Raw genomic sequence first — 21,904 nt, forward strand, 5'->3', positions numbered from 1 at the left:
AATTATGCCTGCTCAAATCTGTTATTCGGTCTCCTCTGTTATGCAACACAAAGTCAGTTTTTATGTAAATCAGCAGGAAGATTTTATGTTCTCAAGACTAAAAAGACTTGAAAACTGAGGAATGCAGACATGGTTTAATCTTCCACGTGTTTATTTTTCTTGGTCCAGGTGAGTCAAAATAATATGAACATGGAGTGGCTTTGTTGGGATCAGGTAAAATTGTGGAGCTGCCTCAGTGAAGGGAAGGCGTCTAATGTACCAAAATTGGATTTAAAGCAAATAAAGTAGAATTACCGATACAAATAAGTAAAGTCAGAAGCCATCGTTTTCATAACAAAATTCACGATGTATGCATTATGGTATAAAGATATTAGAGAGAGGGAAGGTCACTGAGAAAAAGAAGGAAAGGATTAGCAGGATTAGACTGGGACACACTAAATTATCTCTACACCTCATTGGGCAGCATTCAAGCAGAAAATGTGATGCAATCAAATGGAGACTGTGGTTCATGTTTTTCTCCTCTGTCCTAAATATGCAAATAAAAGACAGTTATTAATGCATACAGTGGGACTTAAAAGGATTAAAGACATTGTCCTAAAAAAATAGTATTGGCAAATAGCTCTGGAAATGTGGTTTTAAAAGCATATTTTAATTAATCTACGAAACACATGACTGATAAAAAGGGATTTAAAAACAACTGAACATAGACACACGGTGGCGCTAATGCTCTTCAGGTTGCAATTCAGCATTAAAGAAGAAGACGAGGAAGCAGCAGAAGAAGAGTCCAAAGTTTAAACTCTGCATTTTCAGGTAATTCAGCACCTTTTCGAGTTGTTTTCGAGCTTTTTTAAAAAGAAGGAGAGTGAATGAAGACAGTTAAAGAGATGTCGGGTCCGTTTTTCATGAATATTCATTGATTCATTTAACCGCAGCTGATATGTGAGCCTGAATCTAACAGACAGCCATGAAACTGATTTTTCTCTCAGTGAATGGGAGAAGAAAAATAGATAAATGGAAGATTTACTTAGAAGCATCGGTAAAATATAATCTAGATACAACTAGAGCATGTTCCTCACTTGTTTAAACTAGATTTAAATGTGTTTTCTTTGGAGGAGGAGCTTCCACATGATAAATAATCACCTCACCTTTTTTCTTTTTTTCATAATATTAAATGAGCTGGAATTGATTCAACTCACAGTAATTTGTCTTGAAGTTGATAAAACACATCTGTGTGATGACCTGCTTCAAGCAGCATGAAGTCTGTACAATGACAACTAGAATCTATAGGCCTAAGTCTCCAAAAACATTTACCATCATTTACAAATAATAAACCCAGTTCACTCCTGCAGTGCCTTGTTCAATTTAAGAAAACCCCTCATGTCAAGGTACCAAAGTGCACAGACACCAACATCTTAGAACGGCTTTAAAATCAGTATAAAACCTTTCATAGCGTATTGCGTGAAGATTTGTACACATTTACAAGCCTTCCAAAGATTGATTGTAATGTTTGGCCTATTTTTGTGTCACTCTTAACAGGGAGACAGTCCCTCAGACCAATATTATTTAGGGTTGGGTAACTCGAAATAGTTGTAATAATAGTGCAGAATAGCATGGGCCGGTATGAGATTCTGGCGGTATGATAACCATAAGCAAAAATATCAAGGTTTCACGGTATTGCGATTTAACCTGAATCTGTAATGACAGTGGTAGGGGTCGTGATACTCTACGCTGCAGCTGCACCACCTGAGGGATTTCTGACCAGCACTTTCTGTCTTTGACCAGACAAAAAACGGCTCATACCTTAGGAACGGTATGACAGAAAATTTGGCGGTTTCGGTTATCGTGACTTTTCAAATCGCGGTATACCTTGAACATGGTTATCGTCCCATGCCTAGTGCAGATACAAAGTTCAAAGTCTAGGAACCAAAACCAGCATTTCTTTCTGAATGAAAACCAGATTTTCTACAGTTCTCTTTATAGTGTTGTAAATGAAGCAGCATTTCTCAAAGGTTAAATGCAGCTGTGCAAAAACTTCAATACATCAATAAAACTGTCTAAAATGTTAAATAAGAGCTATCTGATCAAAGATTTCGTAAATAAGATGACAGATCTGACCAGACATTTAATGCCACCTTTCTGTATTATGGACACATCTCTGAAGGTACCAGAAAACTATTGAGGTTCACTGCTAGTTAATGTGTTTAATCTCCATTTGTTTTTCAATTAGCACAAAAATGGAAATGCAGCTTCCCCCCCATGAAGGAGATGAGCTCTCTGTGGTTGACATGCACACAGGTGGAGAGCCTTTACGGATCATCGTCAGCGGATACCCAGAGGTCAAAGGTGACAGTGTGTTATCCAGGCGGCGTTATGTCCGGGAACATCTGGATCACCTCAGGAGGGTGCTGATGTTCGAGCCACGGGGACACTATGACATGTATGGCGCCCTCATCGTGGATAGCGAGATACCTGAGGCTGATCTGGGGGTCCTCTTCATGCACAATGAGGGGTACAGCACCATGTGTGGACACGCCGTCATCGCACTCGGGCGCTTCGCCGTGGACTACAAACTGGTGAAGGAACCACAGTCACCAGAGACACAGGTGAACATCCACTGTCCTTGTGGTCTGGTGAAGGCTTTTGTTGAGTATTCAAACGGTAAAACAGGAGGAGTGAGGTTTCTCAGTGTACCAGCGTTCGCATTTGCTACAGGTGAGCTGCTCATCTTGATTCTCTTCTGCTTTCAGATGTTGAATTTATTTCACCAAACTAACATGACTAATAATTTGCTCCAGATGTGACGGTGACAGTGGAAGGATTTGGTGACGTTATGGTTGACATCAGCTACGGAGGAGCCTTCTATGCCTTTGTAGACGCACAGAGGTTTGGTCTGGATGTGACCAAGTCCAGGACTCGAGATCTGGTAGATGCAGCCACAGCAGTGACTAAAGCTGTCAAATCTCAGGTAAGGAAGCCCTTATTATCCCAACTGACAGGTGATAAGAAGAAACTGAATGACTTCACCCAGTATTCACAGCACAGATATAGAACAACTGTGACGCAGTCATCTTAGGACTTTATGGCTGTAGCTGTGAACAAAACCAAATATGTTCGTTTGATATTCTTGCCTTTTTTTTCCCTTTTTGCATTAATCTCTCCCAGGTGAAGTTGCACCATCCAACCAGTGATGATCTGGCCTTCCTCTATGGCACCATCCTCACAGACGGCAAAGATGATTATTCCTCTGAACCCACCGCCAACATCTGTGTGTTTGCAGAAGCTCAGGTATTTTACGGACTGTGCTCCATGTTTAAAAAGAGTTATCTGAAGGAGTAGGGAAGTATTTGTCAATTTCTATTTAACCATTTTTTCCAAGATCTTACAATAGTGTCACTGATACTACTATTAATTGACCAGTGGAATGACTTAGTGTTACCTCGTTTGAGTTAAAATATTCAGCAAAAAGCAGCAGCAGCACCACATGTTGCCTGGTTTATCTCAGGTTTAATTAGTAAAAGAGTGTCAAACATGTTGACAATGTTTAAACATTTTGTTGTCAGGTGGACCGAAGCCCCACTGGGTCTGGTGTTACAGCCCGGGTGGCTCTTCAGTATCACAAAGGTCTCATCCAGCTGGACCAGGTCAGGACGTTTCAAAGCGGAGCCACTGGATCTCAGTTCACGGGGAAAGCTGTGGAGGTATCAGCACTTTATTTTTCCTTCAGTGTCATCAAGGATGCCGCTCAGATGTACTGTTAAAACATCCACATTCAGACCATAATTTGGACCTCTCGTACTGATAAGATGGCAGCAGTCCTCTTCTTTCTGGCTTGACTGTTATAGTGAAAAACGTGTCATTAACCAAAGGTCAGGAGCAGTTATAGATAACTTTACTCTGTCCATGTCCTGCTGAGTTCAACAGATAAGATCCTGTGAAGAATTTGTTCTGAAGCACAGCAGAAAAACTGTATTATCAAGATCACTGAACAGATTTTTTTTTTAATTTACTGAATACTAATGTTTGGAAGATGTTGGATGGAAATTCCCTATCCCCTTTGTGCTATTCCAGTTTTTTGGAAGGAATTTATAACTGTGAATACTTTCAAATCATGCTGTCTTAAATCAGATCATTTAGATGGGTCCATTGACATTGAATCATACAATATATTTTTTATATTTAATCTAAAGGAGCTCTCAGGGTGAAGTAGTTGTAATTTCTAATTTAAGTGAACATTTCCTTCATCTAAGCAATCTTTATATTTTGATAGCGCTGATTTTGCAAAACCAGAAGCCTCATTCAAAAGAAGAGAAGCTCACACTGGGAATGAATGATTCTTGCATTTCTTTTGTACATGGACCCCCCTTTTTTAATTTGACCCTTCCCATCCTCCTAGTTGTATTTGCTGTGTAGATTTATCTCATTGCACTTAATTTTGTGTACGTTGCTAAACTTTATATTTGTGAACCAACTTCATACACTTCTGTTCACTGAGGATTGTTTTTGTGTCTATATTCAGGAGACAAAGTGTGGAGACTTCAAGGCGGTGGTGGTGGAGGTCGCTGGCAGAGCGTTTTACACCGGAGTCTCAGGCTTCGTTCAGGAGCCGGAGGATAAACTGACACACGGGTTTCTACTGAAGTGAGCCTCAGTTATACATGATCAAAGATACTTTACAGTTATAGAATGATTTCATAGCTTAACAAGACTAGGAGTCTTCAGTCTTGTGAATGGCACAGATGCTCACAATGGCAATACTAAAATGGTTTAGCAGATATGTGTACTGCATTAGCTTACATTTACCTATTAGCACTAAACCACTGAGCGTGATGGGAATATCATCATTTTGGTCATTAATCAAAGTATTGGACAAAAGAATAGTGTACCTGGTGGTGGCGCTAGAGGACATTCATCATCCGCACAGTGAATATCTACAACATTTAAAGTCAATACATCGAGATATTTCTGTCTAGACTGACTGACTGACATCGCCTCCCTAAAGCTGCGCTGCCACAAGAAATTGAAATTTTAAACTATGTAAAAATCTCTGTTCTCTAAGAAGAACATTGATCAGCTCTATAGTGGTATTTAATTTTGTTCTGAATGACCCAAGCAGTAGAATAAGAGATAATGCAAAAAAGCAAATAGATTATTTTATGCATCACATGTTGCTTAAATGACTACAAAACACTATAATTAAAAACAATGAAACAATCCAGATGAATAAAAATATCATGTATACTGTATTGTGACAATAAATAAATAAGTTTTTTACCTTTTGGAGCAGTGTATGACTAAATATAGTTACTCATCAGGTTAGCTTTTATCTAGAATTTCAAATACATTTATTCAATCACATTTGAGGATTTGCTGACGTGTTTTGTTTCTGTCTCGTCCTCTAATAACGGGGGTTTGATCCTCTCTGTGGTACCTGTATGAGTAGCTGTGGGTGAGCTCGGCTGATTGTATAATTGAATGACTGTGACTGTGTATGTGTGTGTTGGTGGTTCCAAGGAGTTGATTGGTTCAAGCCTCTGAGCTTATGGTTTAAAGGCCTGCTTCCCTCAGGTCTCCTCTCTCCACTTCCAACATGTTTCTATGTGAAATGTTGTATAAAGATTTGCCAAATTGATATAATAACCCAGGGTTAGGAGGGGTAGTTAACATTTTTTTTAAAAATCCTTTTGTTCTCCTGTTTTTGTAGAGTTTTAGATTGTACTGGTTTCGTTTGTTTTACTGTTAACCCACCCTGAAGATGAAAGATTTTAAAATAAACCTCTAAAAGGGCTGGAAATCCTCTGTTGCTGGTGTTGGGAGCTGGGAAGAGGGGAGACTCTTCCTTCATGTTGTGCCAGGGTTTCCTCTAGACCCAGTTGTAACAGCAGGATTTGGTTGATTGAGACCACACACTGGAGTCCTCTTCAGTAGCACTTACTCACCACTAGGAGGAGCTATGACTCTAATTTCTATCAAAGCCTGTAATTTTTTTTTTACTTGACTCTTTTCTTCTTTCTCTGTGGTAATCATTGTATGTATTTTATTATTATTAAGAGTAATAACTAAATACAACAAAACAAAACGTTTTCTCCCATTTATTATCCTCAGGTCATCATACAATGGAAGGCAATATTTAAATTATAAAAGTCCAATGGAGGTACAGTATCAGACACTGGATGGATTTACACAGCTGAGTGGGAAAATTAAAATCAAAGGTGTCTCATCCACATCTGATGTTTTCTACAAGAATGAAAATATCACATGTGGATCAAAAAGAGTTAAAATCAGAGTTTTTGTTTTGTGTTTTTTTTTTCTTTGCAGTGTAAATCCAGCCAGCATGCAGGAAACATTGAATCTATTCAGTAAAAACTTAAAGCAGGGCACTCCCATCAGAGAGGGAACAAGTGTATTGCATTGATCGGGTATTTGGGGTTTTAATGGCATTTAGCATAGTAATTATGACTTTATATGTGCATGTGTAACAAGCACGCAACCTTATATATAGATATATGTAATCTATGACACGAGTGTCCACACTTGTTGAGAAATTGCAGATTAGGCCCAGGCCTGGAGAGTACCCACTCAACAATTAAAATCAACAGAGTTAAGGCCAGCTCTTAACAGGAAAATAAAACATACAGTGATCAGATATATAAATGCTGCACGTCAATAATGTTGAATAGAAAAAACAAAATGCTTTCTCAGCTGTGTCGCTCACAGTTAAAACCACTTTTATCTGGTAATGCAGTGTCTCAGTCCTGGGATAGTTCTGACTGTGAGTGAACAGCAGCATAATGATGAAGTTCAGATTCAGTCTTTCTCTCAAAAATGATCACTTGGACAATTCAGGCATGTGAAAGCAGCCCCTCTCAATCTATGAAATCAGTCCGTACAAAATGGCCCCTTGTGTTTTTCTAATGGAATCATCTCCCTGTTTAGATCGAGCATCAAGCCCGGAAGAAGTCTACTAGCTGCACATTTCACTCTGTGCATAGATTCTGACATACAAAAAAATGCACAGAAGGGATCCTAGCAAACAGTGAGCATCTCTTACACCTGGAAGGGAGCTCCTTTCAGCGGGAAAAACATCCTCCTCCTGCACGACGACGTCTTTAAAACTATCTGATTTGGCTCTTAACATCTTTTGGCTTCTGCTCCGTTTAACATCAAAAACTCAGAGGATGGAAAGTCTTAACATGTTGTGCTGTGTGTGTGTGGCTCCATGGTGATGTTGCGAGGCCATGGTTTATCAAGCCGTGCTGGGTGGGAATGGAGGAGGGTGCTGAGGAATGTGAGTGTCAGTTCAACCCAGAAAAAAACTAATGAGCAGGAGGGGCGAGGGCAGCTGAACTGGAGAAACAAAGATGATGACCTCAACCACCGCCTAGAAGTTGAGCTTTGTGACCGGTCGCTCTCTGCTGGAATCCGTCGTCTGACTGTTGATGCGCTTGCGGTTGCGCTTCATCTTGGACAAGTCCTTGTCGAAGACCTCGCCTGATCGCAGCGCTGACACTAAGTCGTCAAACTCACCGCCATCATCTTCCCCGTTTGCCTTTGCTTTCCGAGCCTTACGCTCTTTCTCCCTCTGTTCTTTAAGCTGGTGACACAGGAATAAAGATTGTTGTAAGAACAGAAACAGTAACTTTGAATTTATTAACCTTTACAGTAAAGCAAGACTATGTAATAACGACCACGGAGTGGATATTACACTATTACATTTCACCACATTCTCCAGAGTCAGTTGGTTTAAAGACAACCACAGTGGAGGGCTAGAGTGTCAGCTATGAACCATAATGTCCCTGGCATACTGTTGTAAAATGGATCTCAATATGCACATTGGTGCGATGGACTTGTCAACAAACATGGAACCACCCAGACCTTTTTTTATGTGCAGCTTAAGATAGAAGGAAGAGGTGGAGTTAGGTGACCTTTTAACTTGCTGGATGGATATTTCCATTAGTCAGTTAACATCCATCTGAAATCTAATCACATAATCCTAACCTTTTAGGATATTTAGACACAGATCACATGTTAACACCAGGCGTAAATCAGGTGATACATTTAGCAAGAGCAATATTGATCTAAAGTTTGCTGACTAAAACTAGCTAGCATTAGCTAACATATATCATACAGAACAACTACAGGCCAAATAAGGCTGGAACAGCTAAATGCCACTTTATTGAATGATCCAAGGTAGGTTGTACTTGTATTGGTTATGAATTAAACTTTAAACTTGTTCAAAAGTCATACAGTCTCCCGTGTGACTCCAGTTTCCAGAGGTCAAATAAGTCTTTTATAATGATTGTTTTTTTCTGCCAACAATCATGTGAAAACGACAACATACCTGAGCTTCCATTTTGGCCCTGCGCTCCTCCTCTTCTTTGCGTTTCCGCATGTTCTCGTTCTCCTGCTGAGCCTCGGTGAACGACTGCAGGAACTGATCAAAGATGCCAAAGAACTCATCTGGCTGCATCTTGCTGGCATCCTCACCGAAGAGTTTTACTGCCCTCAGGAACTGTGGGACAAGAGAGAAGGGGGCACACAGGATTAGATTTACAGCAGGACACAGTAGAAGAGTGTTTTATCCGTCTTTGACTGTTTTACAGGGGACTCATTAGGTCTCAGCTCTTTGAAATCAGAGCAGGGTACCAGAAGTCGGGCTTTGAAGGCCATGTTAACCTGGATTTGACCGACTACTGATTACAGCTGAGGCCGGAGACTGGAGCCAGGGTCCAAATTAAGGCAACGTGTTTGTTGGGTTAAAAGAAGAACATCCAGATGTGAGATCAAGTTGAGAACATATAGCTTCAAAGATGTGTATGTTACAAGCAGCTCCATCTGTGGCATGCAAACTATCAAGAGGTAAAAAATATTTATCAGTTAAACGAATGCTTCATTTATGTTTTGCTGCATGTGTATGGAATTGTTTGTGATGATATTGGAGATCTTTTCCTGCCTCGCATCTCTTCAAGTGACAATATGATTTCTGCATGTGACAAAAATGCAAAACCCACTTTTATGTGAATTTTTTCCAGAAGCAAAGAGCTGTTTTAAAGGGTCAGCAGGTTCTCTGGTTCCCAATCTTGAGTACAGAGGACCACTGTAAACATTCAAATATTTAACTGTGGGACACCGTAAATGATTCACAGAAACTAATGGTTGCCATGTGACAAGTTGAGCACTCAGGTCAATGTAACACACACTGAGACACTGAGTGGGGCGGGGGGGCATGCTCAAGATAAAAACTCTTCCTGCCTTGCACCATTAAATGTGGACACACACATAAATCTAACATCAGGGTGTCGAGCACTCTCCTAAAGAGGTGAACACGCTCAGGTTTCTAGTTGTAACGGTTTAATGGAGCTCATTTCTTATAAAATGACAATCTGCAGAATCCACGTTTGTTTCTTCTTGTGCATCACAATTGTGTTAAAACAATAACCGACCTTCGGGCTCTGTTCTTGGTTTCACTCTTGTTGCACACATAACCCCGAGCAGGCTGACCCATAAAGTGCCAGTGGTGCTGTAGCAGGAAGCTGAAACACTTCACTCCTGCTGTGAGCTTTCCTAGAAAGGTGACTTATGAGGTCAGTACGGCATGTAGAAACAGCTGCGCTTGGAGGAAATGGGATGCAAGCTTTCAGCGTCTGTATCTACACGTGTCAGTGGTTTTGTCCGGTCTGCAAAAACAAATAGTACAGTCACACAGGGACTTACCAGTTCTTTGGCCTCAGTCAAAGAGTCCTCCACATCGGAGAAGCTGAAGCTGGCCACAGTGATGAACTGACTCACAACAGACACAAACTTGTCGCCCAGCTCTTGCGGTCGCTTTTTCTGGTATTCGAACTCCTGAGAGTAAAGAGGACACAGGAAGAGAAACACACAGTCATGTAATGAACATTTTATAACTACATGACCAATACTAAAACATTATATCATAACTGTGACTCACATTCTCAACACTTTTCAGGCCGCTTCGTAGGTTGCCGATATCTTTTTCCAGCTCAGTCATGCTGTGAGAAAATCCAGAAAGCTGATGGTTAATAACAGAATGGAAGGATAATGTGTTTATCTGTTTCGAGCAGTTCAACTGAGATTTTCTTCTCAGATTGTGTAATTTGAATAGTTTTTAGAGGCATGAAGAGGTACAGCGATCCTCTGGTCTATTTAGAAGTGAAGATTAGATAAACGTCTGAAAGAGTAAACATAATTGAAGGAGCCGAATGTTTATTTTCTTATTTCCAATCTTGTTTATCATCTTGCATCCCCTCAATTTAATCCTGGTGCTGACCACCAGATTGTAAACCACTTCTCTAAAAGGCTCCACCTACTTGACTTTGGCTGCCTCTGGGATACTCTGCAGGTCTCCCTGGAACATCAGGACTTTGGGGTATTTCTTTTCCAGGATGGTGATCAGGTAGTGCAGGAGAGTGATGTTTCTGCAAACACACAGACGAACAACCAACCATCAACGCAATTAATATGTCAAATGTGAAATATATTGCTTTTATGATGGAGGTTGAGATATGAATAACAATGTGGAGCTTCGCTGATATCACATTCCCAGATCCACATGTGAAGTTTATATATTTCATGCAATTTTAGCAAAAGTTTGGATGGATGAATTGATATAGTGCTCTCACTTGTCGATACTGGATTTGGTGTCAGCGATCTTGTTGAGTGAAGACACTTTGAAGCCGTAAGCATTCCCCCTCTGACCCTTGTTCATGTAGTTTCCCAAGGCTAGCACCACCTCCAACAGCTGCTTCAGGTTTCTGCTGTGTAAAACCTCCTTAGACGCCTTTGTCAGAGCTGAGAAAACAAAGAGATGTCAAGTTTGTAGTGGATCCAAGGTACCTGAGTGATTTATGTTTAGTCTTTCAAAACATCTGCCTGAGCAGCTGCCACATTTCTTCTTCAGTAAATATCAAAAGCATAAAAACATGAAACATAAGGATTTTAGAGGATATCATTATGGCTGTACAGATGATTTAAAAGAAATAGTTTCCACACTTAAAATATATAGATAGATATATAGATAGATATTTTTCCTGTCACTTTTATCAAAAATGTATTGAATTGTAAAATGTATTGTAAAATGTATTTAGGTTACTATCACTAGGTGTATGACACTTTTCCCACCTTCAACTTTGGGTTTGAGCTCCGCTATCCTCTCTGCAAACTTCTTTTTGAAGTATAAAGACTGCAGCCTCTGCTGGTAGTGGTTTATTCTGGACAGGGAATGGAAAACGCATGTCAGAGAACAAACAGAAATAGACAAAAATATTAAATTATAAACCGGGAAATCCACAAATATAGACATAAATGCCACAAACACGGACATTGTGCTTGAACAACATAAAGCAAGCCGCCTGTGTGCTCGGTAAATGGCATGTACAGTACAACACTTTAGTTGTGGTAACAAAGCTTACTTTTGGCTTTTTCTTTCTTTTTTTTTTTAATTTCAGCTTATAAACCACCAACTCTGCAGCTAATGAATACCACAGTGCCATCTGTCCTCCAGCCCAATCTCTATTTGGAGTACATTTTTCATCTAAAATGAGAAAAATTGTCAAACTGCAGTCAATTATTAACGGATTTCTATCTTTCTGTTCTTTGCTTTGTTGGTTTTGCTGTGTTTCAGCATTAAAGCAGTTAGTGGCAGAGTTGTGACATGTTTCCTTTGTTCCTTTTTATCCTACATGATTTTCTTTACAAAACTGCAACATAAATACTATTATTACATTACTGACTCCATTTATTCACCAACACAATTCAGAAATAGTGATTCACAGAGACCCATTGTTCGCCGAAGTAGAAACCCACAAGTCATTTCACTTATCAGCACTGAGGAAGAAGAAACAATGGCTATTGTTTGTCACAGGCCTCATCTGCAGAGTGCTGCTCTGTCATATCTGAGATTAGTAGCTGTTGAACAGTGAATTACAAAGAAAACACTAAATGATTGAAGTACCTGCTCATCTCATAGAGGAAGCGGTCGGGTTTCGCCATTCGGTCGAGCTCATGTTTGTGCTCCTCCAGCAGGTCAACATCACTCTTTTCTGGAACAAACTTCAGCAACTGATAGAGAAGAAACACGGAGTCATTCAGCTGTATTTGTTAGTGTCCACTGGTGGGTGAAAATGCTACTGCATCTCACTGACACGTATCACTTTGAAGAAACCAGGAATTTGACATGAGAGAATGGAGTTTTGTTAATATGTTAAAAAGTTGGTTGTAATCTGCAACCTCACCACTAGATGCCACTCAATCCTACAGACTGGTCCTTTAATTTGCAACTTTTCTACAAGCTAAATGCAATTTTCCTCCAAAATAATTCACCCTGAATCCATTAAGTGTAAGAGGGGAATCAGATCACTTCCAATTAAAACACTTTTTAAAGAGAAAAAAAAAATTACATACCTGCTCCAGCATATCTTTGGGAAGGTCCTCTTGTTCGTCCATGGTTAGAATGGCTCTCTTCATCTCCTCATTTGAAAGCTTCAGGCTGCAGCACACAACAGATAAGTTGGTCATAAGTTGTCTAGTTTTAGTATTTTTATTTTCAAATTGCTGTAAAATGCTGTAAAAAAGCATACCGCGACAGAAGGATGTTGCAGTTCTGTGCTCGGCGACCGTCGATAACTGACAGCTCCTTGACTTTTTTGGAGCTCAGTGTGTCGTCCTCGGCCTCTTTCTGTGAGAGGCAGCATGGAAAAAAGACATATGTTAGGAGTGCAATGGGTGATTTGTTTTAACACTTCTGTTGCAAATGGTCACCCACAAATACACAACAGTGAAGACTGACGTATACGTTATATCCCAAACAAGAGCTGAAAATACAGTTGAAAGGCTCAGATCGGGGTCACACAGCAGGGTCGACACATGAAACGAACAAAGACAAGTAGAAAAGTCTCAAAGGTTGTTAATATTATGTTGTACACAAATGAACTAAGAACACGTAGCTGAAGGTACAACAAGACATAGAGTGTAACATTCACAAAGAAGGGAAAAAGTTAAAACTACTGTACGGTAAGTGCACTCACCTGTTTGCTGTTATTGATCATAAAGAAGTCCTAAAATGCAGGCAAGAAGCAGGGAAGATGTAAGCATTCATTAGAATAAGTAAAGCAGTTATGTGATTTGCAGCCCATAAAACAAACAGTGAATGAATCAAAGCTCAGTCGGGACTCAGACACCAATCATCAGTGATGAAGTGAGCAGCAGTGAGACATGAGTGCTTGTTGATTGTTGCGTGCGTATAGATAACATGCTGCATACTTAACAAACTGGTCTGTTGTCTGTGTCTACTTTTAAATTTGTCTTTTTTTTTTTTAAAGGAAGTAATCAGGACTACAGACTACAAACAATTATCACAGATTTTTTTTTAAATATGTATGACATGATAAAAGTAAAAAACTCATTTCAAACCCTTTCAAGTATCATCATATGTGTAGCATGTGCTAAAGCTTGGGTTTGAGAACTGACAACAATTATTTCAGGCTGGACTAGAAAAACAGACACATCAGCCTGTTGACATGTTGAACTTTTTTACCTACAGTGTGAGAAGACGTGCTCTTTCCGTGCTGTATGACTAATAAACAGACGATACTACTGATTAGGATTTTCTAGAGCTTAACTAATTGCACACTGAAGCCACAAGAAGGAAATAGCTGATTCTCAGCAGCTCATTCATGCATTTTCAATCACATATGGCAAAATGATCAAAACCACAACAGAAAAACTGCATTCCATTCAAAACGTGAGAAAAATCAAGCACAAATGTTTTGATTCAAATTAAATCAACCCCAAAATCGATCTATAGCAATTTCTCCCTTCTGCTTTATTTTTCTTACTTCACGATGACTTTTACAACATTTTTTGTAAAAAATCATCTGACCTCTCCCTTCCCCTTTCACCAGCTGTGCTTGAGAAATCAAAAGTTGCAAAATGGGAACATTTATCAAGAAAATCTAAACACAAGCCAAGTCTGAATCCAAAAAATGCAAGCCAGCTGACCCCTCTGTCACCCACCCCATCAAATCTACCCTCCAGCCCTCTCCGGCACTAGACAGTTAGTGAGATGAAGAGGAGAACAGTAACAAACGCAGTACCTGCTGCCTCTGATAGGCTGAGAAGGTCTTTTCTATGTCCTCCAGATCCAGGATTTTGAAAACTTTGGCATCATCCACCTCCATCCAAACGGTGCCCTCTAGTTTATTCTGAGCAGAAGAGAATAAATCATTTTATACAAATGTCAAGTCTCAGAAAATAAATTTAAGTTTCTACAGTTCTTGTCTATGTTTTCACCTCTGCCAACTTGGACCAGTTGAAGGACTTGAGTGCATTGGCTGGCTGGGGAATGGTCTTCTTCTTCAAAGATGGTCCCAGGGGTGCTCCTGGCGGTGGAGGAATTCCTCCGACTGGTGGGCGTCCAGGAGGAGGCGGGGGCCCACCTGGAGGAGGGGGTGGGGGCGGTGGAGGAGGCATCATGCCCCCAGGAGGCGGTGGGGGAGGTGGGCACAGACCTGCGAATGCTGGCATGGGTGGAGGAGGCACAGGTCCTCCAGGAGGACCGGGGGCGAGGGGTGGGCCGCCTGGAACAACAGCAGCAGCCTGTCTCTGCGGGGAGCAAATATAACACCAGTGAGGTTTAAAACCTTCCGCAGTTTAATAACACAGGACAGTGGTTTCCAAGGCGACGCAGTAAATGTAAAAGAAAACGTACAGTGCTGAGTTCATGCAGTCGGACAGTGAGCTCAGAAACTTGTTGTTTGACATTCTTGTGCTCAGTGCTTTCTTTCTCCAGCTTCTCTTTCATCTTGTTGAGTGTCTGCATCATGTCCTCTTTCTCCTGGGTCTTGGCGTCACATTCGCGCTCCTTCTTCTCAAACTTCTGCTGCAGCTCATGGTGCTCTGAGACAAGAAGTCAAATCAGTGAGTTGCTGCAGTTTATTCATCTTGTGTGAATTTTTCATTGCTTCATTACACTTTAAGCATTTTATAATCATACACACCTTTTCTCATTTTCTCTGCCTGCTCTTTCCACTGTTTGACTTCATTTTCATTCACCAGCCTGCATAGAAGATGATATAATAAACTCCACGCTGAATAGCAACAATTGTTTTTCTGCTCTTCAAAAAGGAAAACTATTTTTGAGCCAACAATGTTGAGCACGTCTTGTAACTTCTCATCAAACACAGCACTGTTCTACATTCCCCAATCTGTTTCATGCCCCCATTCATGTGTCGGCCTGTTCGTGTCAGTTGGAGCACTCACATCCGGACAACGTTCTTCACGTTAAAATTCTCCAGTGGTGTGACATCGGGGTCGTGACCTTTGTCATTCTGCAAGACCATCTGCTGGACGATGCGGTCCAGCAGCAGCCAGTACTGCACTGTGTTCCCACTTCTCTTGTCTGGAGAGAGAGAGAGAGAGAGAGAGAAAGTTGTTATTGTTTTCACCTCTAAGATATTGATTAACATCTCCATTAATATCTCAGACGTTGGATGCAAAGTGGTTGTTATGATATAACAGAAATAAACTATGGGTCAACACATTTTCTAAAATTACACTGATGAGCCCACAAGAGACTCCAACAGGGTGACACATGCATTTATCACAGATTGGTAACAGAACATCCGTCATGAGGGACAACATGTTTACTGTCGCTTTGCTATCTCTCCTGAAAACGCTGAAAACATACGCAAACATCGTGTTACTGGTATATTTAGAGCATCATTATATTATTTTCATACCCATTTCTAAAATCACAAACTGACAAGTTTATTAACTCTAGTGTACAATCACATGATGACTACTGGAGTTGAAGCAAGAGTTAATTACACTCCTTTTAAAAAAAGGTGAGGATTTTAACAGGGAGTCTCTTAAAAGGACATTTTTTAAAAGGGAAGGTGAGTTTTAAAGGAAATGGCTCCTGCAGCTGCTTGGTGGCTCTTTGTCAAGTGAGTTGATGTGGGAAAGCTGGCTGACAGTAATCAGGATTTATGCTAATTGTGCTTAAAAATAGTGACAAGAATAAATAAAAGCCAACAACATTCCCTGACTCTGAATATTAGGCCAGTGCAGTGTTCGGTTTGGCTGGGAATGTGCTTATACAAATTCTGCACTGACTAATCTGCACAAAGTCAATATACTTATCTTTTTGGCCACAAACCAGAAGCTTCAGTGTTTATTTTGTGGGAGCAACACCACAACTTTGTTTGGAAGCCTCATTATATTTCACTATATTTACTGTATGTCTGTGTGAACCATGTTTCAGTCAAGAATAATTCAAAGTAAGACTTACGTGGCATGAGGAGACAGTGATGCAGGACAGACATAAAGTGCGGGTATGCATCAGTGTGGTTCATCTTCTTACGGATGAGATCAAAAACTTGGGTGGCACTTTTGGTGTCTATGTGTACCTGCGGCAGAAGTAAAACATCAAACTCATCAGTACCTCCTATAAATAATGCAAGAGGAAGGGGATTGTTGTTGTTATTGTTTGTTGGTTTTTTGCTTACCGACTCGAAACGTTTTGACAAAGCCAGCTCATCCTCGTTCCGCAGCATCTCGAAGTAGTCTAAATGCCTAACAGCGTGAGAGGGAGACACTTGATTAGGGAGGCTGCACTTCTTTACTTACGCTTCAAAAATACTGATGAAATACAGTCAAATACATTCTTATACGTTATTTTGCCATATGATCTGATAGATCGTTTAAATCAGTTTCATTTGTAAATATCGAATATCACAAATTTGCCACAGGGGATTTATAATCTGTGCCCCATACATCTTTAGACCCTTTATTTCAACAAGGAAAAACTCCCCAAAAAAGCCATTTAGATTCATTCATAAGTAAAAGAATATGTGGAAAGACTGTAATACCTGAGATATTGGTGTATTTATAATAATCAACTGTTTCTGTGCATGACTTTAAGGTTTGTGTTCTTTTTCACTAAATCGATCCCAGACTGTACAAAGTATCACTTCATTGATTCCATGTTTGTTCTTCAACAAACAAACTCTGATTGGCACCACGCTGAAGCAGGAAAAGTACTCCAAAGTAGAAAGTATGCTTTGAGGTTGTTTTTTTGGTTCCATCTCACCTGTCTAATGTGGAGTTTTCATGAGAACGTAGCTTATCGATCACAGGTTGGATCCCCAGCATAAGAAACTCATATCGGAGGTGGATACGGAATTCCAAACTTGTCTAATTTTGAAAAGAAGAAAAATCACATTTAAAAAATGCCATGTGAAATGAGGACCTTCTTGTGTGAAAGTTAAAACTATATATATATACTGCAGGTCACCTCTCCAGCTCCTTGACTCAGCACTGCGTTTATAAAGGACATGATGGCTGTTTTCAGGTTGACCTCGTCTCTGTATCGCCCCGTACTCCTGTCCAGATCATTTATAAGTGTCTGTAGGAGGAACAAGTCATTACAAGCATTAAATATCTTTTCAATTTTGCTATTAAATTGCTTCATCTATCACTGTGACTTGCTGCCACCCACCTGAAAGCGAGTTCTCTCACAGGCAAAGCGTTGGTAGTGAAGCATGGACTGCAGGATTTTTTTGTGTCCTCCAGGAACCAGACAGACGGCTCCCATGATCTCCAGCACCGCCACTTTTGTCTTGATGTTTTCTGTGGCCAAGCTCTGGGCAATGATGTTGATGCTCTCAGAGTGAGAGAGCACATGTGCGCGGCCCTGCGAGTTGTTCATCAGAGCCTTGATGCAGCCGATCAGCGACGTGTGGATCTGTGACTCTGTGGTCTCATAGTCCATGTTCTTCAGAAAGTTCAGGATGCATGTGAGGCCGTCCAGGTCGATGAAGCGAGTCACAAACCTGACAGAAGAGCAGACACATGGAATTAATGACAATTTTATCTCAGTGTTTTTAATTTGAAATGTAATCATAATGCACAAATGTCCTGATATGATGCTGCAGTTTCACTGATATGATGCTGCTAAACTAAATACATTTGCTTTTCTACTGTAGCTTTAATGTAAATTCACATCAATGAAAAATCTTTAACCAGTGCTGCAGTGACCTTTGTGGGTGTGCACTTCTTAAAAGACTCATTTACATATTGTACATAGAGTGACAGACAAGGTGAGAGGAGGTTAAATGAGGAGATGTGATGACTGTTGATGTTATATAGAAAGGATGGGAGGAGATGGGGGAAAAAAGAGGATAAAGGAGGATGTTTTCATCTCTGTCCACCTCATAGGCTGCGTCCTCAGAGCCGTCTTCAAACTCTCTATGGTTTTGTTCCTCTCCTCCTCATCTTCCTTCTCCAGAGCAAGAAGTGTCTTTCTCTGTTCAACAAAAGATTGAACATCATAAAGATCCAAGTCATACAAGCAAAATAAAGCTAATTTTTACATACATGGAAATAAAAACAGAGTTCCAGAGTGCACGCCACTGGATTTAGCAAGAAAAGCAAAGAAAGCTGCTCCTTGGTTTTATTATGAGAGGATCATGTGATAATAAAAATAATAAAAACCAAACTGCCAAATGAGAAAATACGAGGTTTGCGGGTGAAATTGAACGTGACAGAAAACATGTGTGCAATTATGTTATTATTTAAGGACATTTTTGTGTCATGTTGCTATTGGAAAAGAATCTAAATATTTTTTAAAAATATCCTATTTGCTATGGTGGCTAACTTTTTTTCAATATTTTGTTGTATTTAGTTAATAGCCCAGAATCAAAGATTTGTTTGGCTTTATAATTTAAAACCTTAAACCCTAAATTTGGATGAGGAAAAACTCTGGAACAAGTAAAAAAATAAAAAAGAGAGAGAGAGCGAAACCTCAGGAAGGAATATTTCCAGGAATATTTTATAACCATTATTATTTTCTAAAAACAAAAAAAAGGTCATGTTATTACTTACAGCTGCCATTGAATTGAGCTGATCAATGTAGTACTCCGGCCAACTAGTCGCACTTTTGTTCTCTTCTTGTTCCTGAAAAACAGAGAATGACAGAGAGTGAGCAATGATGTGAAGTGACACAGGTAGGGTTTCTTTTTTAAGAATATAAAGAAAAAATATTTATTCACTTTATGGCCGGCTTGTGAATATTAACTGGCTTAATCTGGATTGGAAAATGTTACACAAGAACTTGATGCTTCAAGGAAATATTTCAGAAAGTCACATGAGGGGACAAGTTGTTATTTGGTTCATGTCACATGTCTGAAGACATCAAAGTGTAACTACAAAGCAGACGGAGATCTTCATACCATCATTTTTCACTTCATTAGCTCTGACAGACATAACATACAAACACTGACAAACACACAAGCAACAGAAGGTCCGGCTCATAAATAGCCAAAAGCCAAAAGTGGATCAAGAGCTCAAAGTAGGACGACACAGATATCAGGCCCATTTTTATCCTCCAGCATTCAAGTTTCAGTGAGAAGTGGGAAAAGAGAGCACAGCTGCTTGAGAAAATCTCAAGATTAGCAAATGAATGTTCAACTGTAGATTGAGGACAGGCCTTGACTTATGCTGAGATTAATCTCCTGACAGACTCTTTTCTTATTAACAGTAAAGAAAAATAACTGCAACAAATGTCTAAGATGATTTAATTTTCTAACTTGAGGGAAACACTGAGGAGAAAATGACTTGACCCTGAACTTGGCTTGTACATAAAAGGCCTCCCGGCCTTCGTTTTAACTCTTGCTCCATTAAGCACAAGCGAGCTGTGACCATCAGAAACTAATTGGGCGTCAGTTAATAAAGCGGCCTGCAGAGACTTGGCTGCTCTGACAGAAAATGCAGGCTTTGGCTGGTCCACGGGGATCTTACAGCGACAGGAAGGTCAGATCTTGCCAACTTGACCCGCCGGGTGCTGGAAGAAGTTCAGTCCATTAGTGGAATAGATGCAGAGGTGGGACTTCTTCCTTTTTGCATCTTAAGAAGTCTTTCAACTTTCAGCCCAGCGCTCTCTTCAAACGCTGACATGTCTACAGTTTATTTAGGGTAATGATGAGAGAGGAAAATGGGAAGTGTATTTAAGGGGGATTTATTTTTTCCACAATTGAGAAAGTGAAGATCAAAGAAGCATTAGGAAATAAAGACACAGGGGTGCAGGAATCAATCTTAGATATTTAGGGGTACGAGGACAGTTACAGCTCTGTCCTCTCAGAAGTTAAACACTTTTTTTTGTGTGTGATGATATTTGAAACTTAACTGCAAAATCTCTCCTAACAACCAGATCAGTAAATCTGCCTCTTGGCAAATGTAGAGGAGAGCTGACAAGAAGAAGATTGATTCTCTGCAGCATGATTTCATCAGCTTAGCTACCCGGCCAAACCAAACAGCTAAAGCTTTGCTGCTTTGAGTGACTTATCTCCTCCCAGTCTAGCCCAACTTCTGAGGGGCGTGTAAGCCAAAAGGCGACTGGCGAAAAAGAGGGTCCACCTCATAGTGACCCCACCTTCCTCCTTATCCTCACATACAAAAGCTGCACCAGTGGAAGTGACGTCTTCCTGTTTGCTTTGGACAAGTGAGCACTTCCTTTCCCTATTTGCTCCACACACCCAGCCTTCCTCTCTGAGCTCAGATGCTTGGTTTGTATCTGTCTGGGTCGGGGCCAGAGCATGCTGCCGAGTCAGCAGTATTGATGTGATCTGCCTCTCCTCCCTCCTGCAGGTTGATGGTGCTTGTAAAGATCTGGTCCGTATAAACCCTCCTCCACCTTCACACTAACACTGAAACATGTACCTTATGAGGCTACGCAAGGCCCGGAGACTGATCCTAATGAGGCCACTAATTAGGACACGGCAGAAACAGAAAAACAAACCGGGCTGTCTCCATATCCATCATTTTCTCACCATCGTTCGCCTTGTTGCTGCTGGCGAGTGGATGCTGTGTTCAGCCAAAGTAAGCTGCGCAGTAAGTGCATCAGTACTTAAACAAAGTGAGAGTTTTTGGTTGAAATGAGAAATACAGATATATTATAACCTGAGAGGCCATGACACAAGCCAGTATCATGGCTGGTGGTCTCTTATCATATTCAACCACTCAAAAGTAATTTATAGTTTCTTCATAAATCAAGCTGAGCTGTAGGCAACACACACACACAAGGACACACATACACACAACTTTAAAGTGGACAATTTCAGACTGAAGCCCCATATAAAGTTATACTCATGATTAGTACAACACCTACAAAAACACATGTCTACTGTCTTCTGCAGCCCTGGAGGAGCTTTTATAAAGTGAGGAAATAACCCTCATGATGTCATAATGAGGTCACGAGGCTCGGCTTGGGCCTGGAGACAACAAATTTATAACAGGAACCCTGTGTTACAAACTGGGGGCATAAAGTTTGAAAGACATGAGCATTTAATGAAAGGCTCTTTTGAGTTGCATTATGGGAAACGTAGGATCAAGTGTTTTTACAGCTTGACTCATACGAGGAATAAAAGTCAGGATAACTCAGCATCTGCTGCTTCAATTCTGACCATTGTGGGGTTTTTTGTCTGTCATGAGTCCCATAATCGCTAAAGTACTACTTTGTGCCACTCAGTCTGGTGGTCTGACGTATATAGGGACATAAAACACTGAGTCAACAAGTCTCAGAACATATGTCAAATGTCTGTAAGGCCCAGCGATTGTCATCAATGACAAGAGGAGACATGTTTTAATTTCTGCACCTAATTTGAACAATATAAAAGTCAAACAGGGACAAAACACACAGCAGATCCCATTTAAAGTTTGACTCTTTCAACTACATAAAAAACATATTACATATTATACATATATACATATTTTAACTGATTTGCCTAATCTTACCCTGTGTAATACTCACATTAAAATCAGTTTTTGTGCTGACTTTAATGCGCTGTACACCGACATGCCAACTATCCCTCCATCAGACTAAATCTCAATAAAC

General features: G+C 40.3%; 2 protein-coding genes across 3 annotated transcripts in view; one reads left to right on the top strand and one right to left on the bottom strand.

Moving 5' to 3' along the window:
• The first annotated feature begins 761 nt into the window (after positions 1-761).
• On the top strand, positions 762-5,465 carry LOC128377037 (trans-L-3-hydroxyproline dehydratase). Its single transcript, XM_053336918.1, has 6 exons — positions 762-810; positions 2,228-2,712; positions 2,796-2,965; positions 3,163-3,285; positions 3,561-3,698; positions 4,517-5,465. The coding sequence occupies exons 2-6, from the start codon at positions 2,235-2,237 to the stop codon at positions 4,640-4,642; spliced, it is 1,035 nt and encodes a 344-aa protein (XP_053192893.1). The 5' UTR covers positions 762-810; positions 2,228-2,234; the 3' UTR covers positions 4,643-5,465.
• Positions 5,466-6,075: 610 nt separating this feature from the next.
• LOC128377216 (disheveled-associated activator of morphogenesis 1-like) overlaps positions 6,076-21,904 on the bottom strand; it is a 51,118-nt gene continuing 35,289 nt past the window's right edge. For both annotated transcript variants that reach the window (XM_053337127.1, XM_053337126.1), the window contains exons 4-25: positions 18,898-18,969; positions 18,225-18,319; positions 17,513-17,846; positions 17,309-17,419; positions 17,105-17,208; positions 16,521-16,587; positions 16,304-16,421; positions 15,274-15,412; positions 15,012-15,070; positions 14,723-14,910; positions 14,305-14,616; positions 14,109-14,216; positions 12,594-12,691; positions 12,418-12,502; positions 11,969-12,075; positions 11,137-11,225; positions 10,638-10,806; positions 10,326-10,433; positions 9,947-10,007; positions 9,712-9,843; positions 8,339-8,509; positions 6,076-7,591 (exon numbers count right to left, since the gene is read on the bottom strand). In XM_053337127.1, the coding sequence (XP_053193102.1) occupies positions 7,379-7,591; positions 8,339-8,509; positions 9,712-9,843; positions 9,947-10,007; positions 10,326-10,433; positions 10,638-10,806; positions 11,137-11,225; positions 11,969-12,075; positions 12,418-12,502; positions 12,594-12,691; positions 14,109-14,216; positions 14,305-14,616; positions 14,723-14,910; positions 15,012-15,070; positions 15,274-15,412; positions 16,304-16,421; positions 16,521-16,587; positions 17,105-17,208; positions 17,309-17,419; positions 17,513-17,846; positions 18,225-18,319; positions 18,898-18,969 (2,940 nt within the window). In that variant the 3' untranslated portion in view covers positions 6,076-7,378. The remainder of the gene's footprint in view (positions 7,592-8,338; positions 8,510-9,711; positions 9,844-9,946; positions 10,008-10,325; positions 10,434-10,637; positions 10,807-11,136; positions 11,226-11,968; positions 12,076-12,417; positions 12,503-12,593; positions 12,692-14,108; positions 14,217-14,304; positions 14,617-14,722; positions 14,911-15,011; positions 15,071-15,273; positions 15,413-16,303; positions 16,422-16,520; positions 16,588-17,104; positions 17,209-17,308; positions 17,420-17,512; positions 17,847-18,224; positions 18,320-18,897; positions 18,970-21,904) is intronic.

The sequence above is a fragment of the Scomber japonicus genome, chromosome 17 (genome assembly GCF_027409825.1).
Source record: "Scomber japonicus isolate fScoJap1 chromosome 17, fScoJap1.pri, whole genome shotgun sequence".
NCBI classification, from domain to species: domain Eukaryota; kingdom Metazoa; phylum Chordata; class Actinopteri; order Scombriformes; family Scombridae; genus Scomber; species Scomber japonicus.

Coding starts and splice junctions, on each gene's coding strand:
- LOC128377037 (XM_053336918.1), top strand. CDS start 2,235: ATGGAAATGCAGCTTCCCCCCCATGAAGGAGATGAGCTCTCTGTGGTT. Junction 3,286..3,560: donor GTGTGTTTGCAGAAGCTCAG/GTATTTTACGGA, acceptor TTTTGTTGTCAG/GTGGACCGAAGCCCCACTGG. Junction 3,699..4,516: donor TCACGGGGAAAGCTGTGGAG/GTATCAGCACTT, acceptor GTCTATATTCAG/GAGACAAAGTGTGGAGACTT.